General features: G+C 43.9%; 1 protein-coding gene across 1 annotated transcript in view; it reads left to right on the top strand.

Moving 5' to 3' along the window:
• The first annotated feature begins 666 nt into the window (after positions 1–666).
• klf15 (Kruppel like factor 15) overlaps positions 667–5,731 on the top strand; it is a 48,370-nt gene continuing 43,305 nt past the window's right edge. Inside the window, exons 1-3 of the mRNA XM_061973819.2 lie at positions 667–802; positions 1,381–1,506; positions 1,798–3,178. Of these exons, the coding sequence (XP_061829803.2) occupies positions 1,884–3,178 (1,295 nt within the window). The 5' untranslated portion in view covers positions 667–802; positions 1,381–1,506; positions 1,798–1,883. The remainder of the gene's footprint in view (positions 803–1,380; positions 1,507–1,797; positions 3,179–5,731) is intronic.

The raw sequence follows: 5,731 nt of genomic DNA, 5'->3' as shown, positions 1-5,731 counted from the left end.
GAAGTCGACGATGATCTCTCTGGTCTTGCTGGTGTTGAGAGCGAGGTTGTTCTCCGAAGACCAGGCCGTCAGCTTCAGGACCTCCTCTCTGTAGGCAGCCTCGTCACCCCTGGAGATGAGCCCGACCACTGTGGTATCGTCGGCAAACTTGACGGTAAGGTTGTCACTGTGGGCCGGACTGCAGTCATGGGTGTAAAGGCAGTAGACCCATAATCAATTTATAAAAGAAGCAAACTTCATGAACATTTTTTTTTGTGACCAACAAGTATGTGCTCCAATCACTCTATCACAAACAAATAAGAGTTGTAGAAATGATTGGAAACTCAAGACAGCCATGCCATGATGTTCTTTACACGTGTATGTCAACCTTCGACCGCGACTGTACGTCTACTCCCATGAATGGAAATGGACAGAAAAACAACAACAAGTGTGACGTTGACGTGTTTTTGTGCTCCTCTCCATTGAGGCCCGTTCCCTCACCGCGGCCTCCCTTTTCTTTCCCCACAGCCAATCGCCAGGCGGCAAGCAGGCGAGCCTTCATAAGCCGAGCCCACAAACAACCACGGGCGATCATGTGACTCAACTGCCAGCCCCTCTGAGAAAGTGTGTGTGTGTGTGTGTGGGCATGTGTGTGTGTGTGAGAGAGAGAGGGAGTAATGTGCTATGCACTTACACACACACACACACACACCCCGCCGATCTCAGCATTACACACACACAGAGAGGAAGACTTGGAAGGGAAGAAGCACACTGCAGTCAGCAGAGGGGAAAAGCTTCTTATTCTTCACGTGCACACACACAGGTAAGAAAACACACACACACACATGCACACACACACACACACACACACACACACACGTGGTGTACTGCACGTTTTGCAGAGTGATACACAAATCCTGCAACTTTTTCCAGGCGCATTCCAAGGTCTTCAAAATTGCGTTGGAGTGTGATATCGTTCAGCATTATGGATCGATGTTGTTTCCGCTCACGGTGCATCATAAACACGTGCATGCATTGGACTGTACCTTCCAGAGGTTACTATAGGGCAAGTTAGTCAACACTCAGCCAAGCCACTCCTGTGCATGAACCACCCTTATGAACTAGACTCATTCCAAATAATGCATCCCCGTTTGAAGACTCCCAGTAAATATGTTTAATTTTGTGACGTGTAATACTAGAAATGTGTATCATTTACTTGTGCAACAGTGGGAACCTTTTTCAAATGCCGTTCCAACATGCGACACCAGAGGGCGCACATTGATGTGCACCCGGCCCCACTTTCTGTGTTTTACTGTCTGAAAATTGGCCCGCCGTAAACGTGTCATTGTTCTTATTTAAGATGGTGTGAATATTTAAAGTCTTGTTTATGTTTCACCGCAGGTTGGGTCGCTTTCGTTTCGTCCCCTTAGACCATGTGGCTTCGTCGCACATAGCATCTGGAGAGAGAGAGAGAGAGAGAGAGAGGGGAAGGGAGGAAAAAAAATGGGGAACCCCTGATTCCATATGGTCAGTGAACGCCACACCAGCTGCCACACATACACACACACACACACACACACACACGGAGCGAAGACTGAGGTTTCTTTATACACTTTTATTCAAAGAGACTGCTGGGCAGCAGAAGCCCAAACAGTCGCTCACTCAGTCGACCCAAGCTTACACATTTCTGAGAAAAGCTTGCTGGACTTTTGTAGAACATTAACCTCAAAGAGAAAATACTCTTTACTTGTCAACATGTTGTTTTTTTTCCCTCCTGAATTCCCATAACCACCAAACTGTTTTGCTCCCTTGCCGCAGGTTTTCCATTATTAATATTTAGCCAAGTCCTCCAGAGTTGATCTTGTGAGCGGAGCAGAGTCCACCTGCCATCCATCCCCACAGGAATGGTGGATCACTTGCCGCTTGGTGAGGAGACCTTCCTGTACTACGATGGCGGGCGGTTGTCGCCGGGCGTCGTGGTGACCGACGCCAGCATCTACCGGCCCCTTCACCCGTACCAAGAGGTGTCGTCGTCTTCGCCGGGGCTCTCCGAGGATGACCTCAGCATGTCCTCGAGTCCCCGGTCGTCGCTGTGCTCCAGCCCGGAGTCGTCGTCCTCGCCGGAATCCCACGCCCACGCCGGCTCGTCCGGGGGCGAGAGTCAAGACAGCCTTCTGGATCTCCTCCTCTCGCAGGGCATGAGCGCCTCCACCGGCTCGCTATCCTTACCGCCTTCGTCCTCGCCCGCCGCCCCGCTTTTGCCGATGGGCCTGGCTTGGGAGTCCAAGAGGAACCAGAGGATGGGTCTCCTTCAGCATCAAGCCAAAGAGGACTATTGCGAGTTCCCGGTTTTCCTGGACGAGCTGCAGGATCCGTCGACGCTCCTCTTCCAGCCCACCCTGGAGGAGATCGAAGAGTTCCTGGAGGAGAACATGATGGCGGCAATGGAGAAGGAGGACGAGGGGAGCGACGAGGCCATGTCGTCGACGACGGAGGACTCGGAGGCGGAAAGCACAAAGACGATACCGAGGGAGGTGTTGCAGAACTCGGATCAGACCGTACCAGTAGCGCTTTCGCCGCCGTCCTCTTACCGAGAGAACAAACAGACGCGACATGCAGCCAACGTGGACCTAACAGTTGATGCTAGCTGCAGCGGTGGCGATGGGATCAAGCAGGAAGACTGCGGATCTTCATCAGCGTCCAGAGAAGGCGCCAGTGTGCCGGTCATCCTGCAGATCCAGCCTATTCAGATCAAACAAGAGGCTCAAGCCAGCGCCGTCTCGGACCCTCGAACCCAGGACGCTCACCCCCAGAAGGGTGCGTCGGATATCAAGATCGCCCAACTACTGGTCAACATCCAGGGCCAAACCTTTGCCTTGGTGCCTCAACTGCTTTCCCCGGCGAACATTGCCTCGGCCAGCAAGACGTCCTCCAAGTTTGTACGGATCGCGCCGGTGCCCATCGCCGCCAAACCCACAGGGCTCGGGGACGGCGGGTTGGGCGGCGGGGCGGCCCCCGGGGTCCTCAGCGGTGGTCAGAGGTACCAGAAGAGCGCCGTGGCAGACCTTATTAAAATGCACAAGTGCTCTTTTCCGGGCTGTAATAAGATGTACACCAAAAGCAGTCACCTCAAAGCCCACCTGAGGAGGCACACGGGGGAGAAGCCTTTCGCCTGCACGTGGCCCGGCTGTGGATGGAGGTGAGCAAAGTCACTTCCTTATTATTATCATGTTCATCGGGTCTCCAATAGGGGGACAGGAGCTTAAGTTCTGGTCCTGGAGGTACCTTAAATGTTCACTGGTTCAGGGCCCAAGCTGGCGTCAAGATTGCAGTGCAGTACATCAACTTATTTAGCTCCAAAACGTCATTAATAATAACGACATAAACAATAAGGATAACTTTCTTTTTGAAGAGTGTAATGTGCCAAAAAGTAGGAGGTGTGGAAATAAATATTCGTAGTAATAGTTAAATGCTTATTCAGATATGCAAGTATTTTATGTTGTGTACACAGTGCAGAGTTCACTTTAATATGCAATATACTAAGATGATAAAACATATTAACGGCCGATCTTTATCTTTATTTACATAATATGCTTATATATATATATATATATATATATAAATATATATATATATATATATATATATATATATATATATATATATATATATATATATATATATATATATATATATATATATATATATATATATATATGTATATATATATATATATATATATATATATATATATATATATATATATATATATATATATATATATATATATATATATATATATATATATATATATATATATATATATATATACATATATATATATATATATATATATATATATATATATATATATATATAAAACCGTGGTTACTGCGGTTTATCCATTAGAAAATACTCAATACCGGCGTAGAGCGGAATATTCGTTAGGTCAGGAAAAAACATGGAGGCTATTTCATCCCTACAAGCCTTTTTCGCAGGTTTCCCTGCTCTTCAGGGGATTTTGACACCCAAGCGACCCCAAAAGGGACAAACGGTAGAAAATGGATGGATGGACGGATGTATTATTTATTAACAAAATGCCCTGAAGAGCAGGGAAACCCGCAAAACAGGCTTGTAGGGATGAAATAGCCTATGTGTTTTTATACATAAAAAGACATTAAAAAATAAAAATAAAAATAATAATAATAAAAAAATATATATATATATGTATATATATGTATATAACCGAGATTACTGTGGTTTATCCATTAGAAAGCACTCAATACCGGGGTAGAGCGGAATATTTGTTAGGTCAGGAAAAAACGCGGAGGATATTTCATCCCTACAAGCCTGTTTCGTAGGTTTCCCTGCTCTTCAGGGGATTTTATTTATTATTGGCTCCAACACCCCAGCGATCCCAAACGGGACAAACGGAAGGAAATGGATGGATGAATGGATGGATTATTTATTAACGAAATTCCCTGAAGAACAGGGAAACCTGAAAAACAGGCTTGTAGGGATGAAATAGCCTCTGTGTTTTTTTACTGACCTAACAAATATACTGTACATATATATATATATATATATATATATATATATATATATATATATATATATATATATATATATATATATATATATATATATATATATATATATATATATATATATATATATATATATATATATATATATATATATATGTATATATATATATATATATATATATATGTATATAGCCGATGTTACTGTGGTTCGTCCGCTACAAAGTGCTCAATACCGGGGTAGAGCGGATTATAGTACCCTATATATATGTAACAACCACACATGCTTCAATAAAATCCCCTGAAGCGCAGGGAAAACCGCGAAACAGGCTTCCAGGGATGAAATAGCCTTTGTGTTTTTTCCTGACCTAACAAACATGTATATATTCATTTGATTTGAGTAAAGTTTTATGTAATACAATTACTCTTAGAGCATAGAAAATAACCTCTTTTAGTGGATAGATACTTTGGAACGTGCGTCATTTCCTCAACCTACAGTAGATCCGAAGTATGTATCCTCTAAAAAAAATGGTGTCTTGCAAACTGCACCAGGCCCTCAGACCATAAACAAACTACCTATCCCGTAAAGGAGGCTATTCCGGATCCTGCCCCATGCCCTCAGACTAGATCCAAAATTATTTATCCTTTAATAAAGGTTACTTGGAGTCTAGCACCGGGGCCCCAGTTTGAAGGGCATGGTACAGGATCCGGAGGAAACATGCTTTGGATGCTGCACTATGCCCTCAGACTATTTCTAAAGTAGTTTATGTATATTCTAAAATAAGTTACTCTAGATCCTGCACCATGCCCTCAGACTAGACCCTAGGTAGTTATCCTCGAAAAAAGGTTACTTTGGATCTTGCACCAGGCCAGGAAGCCTGAGGGCCTGGTGCAAGATCCAAAGTAACCCTTGTAAAGAATAAATACTTTGGATCCTGCACAATGCCCTCAGACTTGATCCAATGTATGTATGCTCTCAAAGAGTTTACTTTGGATCTTGCACCATGCCCTCACACTCCAGCTGTCTTATCCGAGTCTGTGACCATGGACAGATGAAAACTGTTCCGATAAGACAATCCAAACAGTCCAGTGGCAATCGATTCAATGTACTGAGAAAACAATATACTGGATGAATGACAATATTTATACACCTTAATAATACTTTAAAATAGATAACATATGAATAATGCATGTATATACCTCTTATA

The sequence above is a fragment of the Nerophis lumbriciformis genome, linkage group LG01 (genome assembly GCF_033978685.3).
Source record: "Nerophis lumbriciformis linkage group LG01, RoL_Nlum_v2.1, whole genome shotgun sequence".
Lineage (NCBI taxonomy): Eukaryota > Metazoa > Chordata > Actinopteri > Syngnathiformes > Syngnathidae > Nerophis > Nerophis lumbriciformis.
Note: the sequence above shows the minus strand (reverse complement) of the source record. Positions and strands in the feature narration are given on the sequence as shown.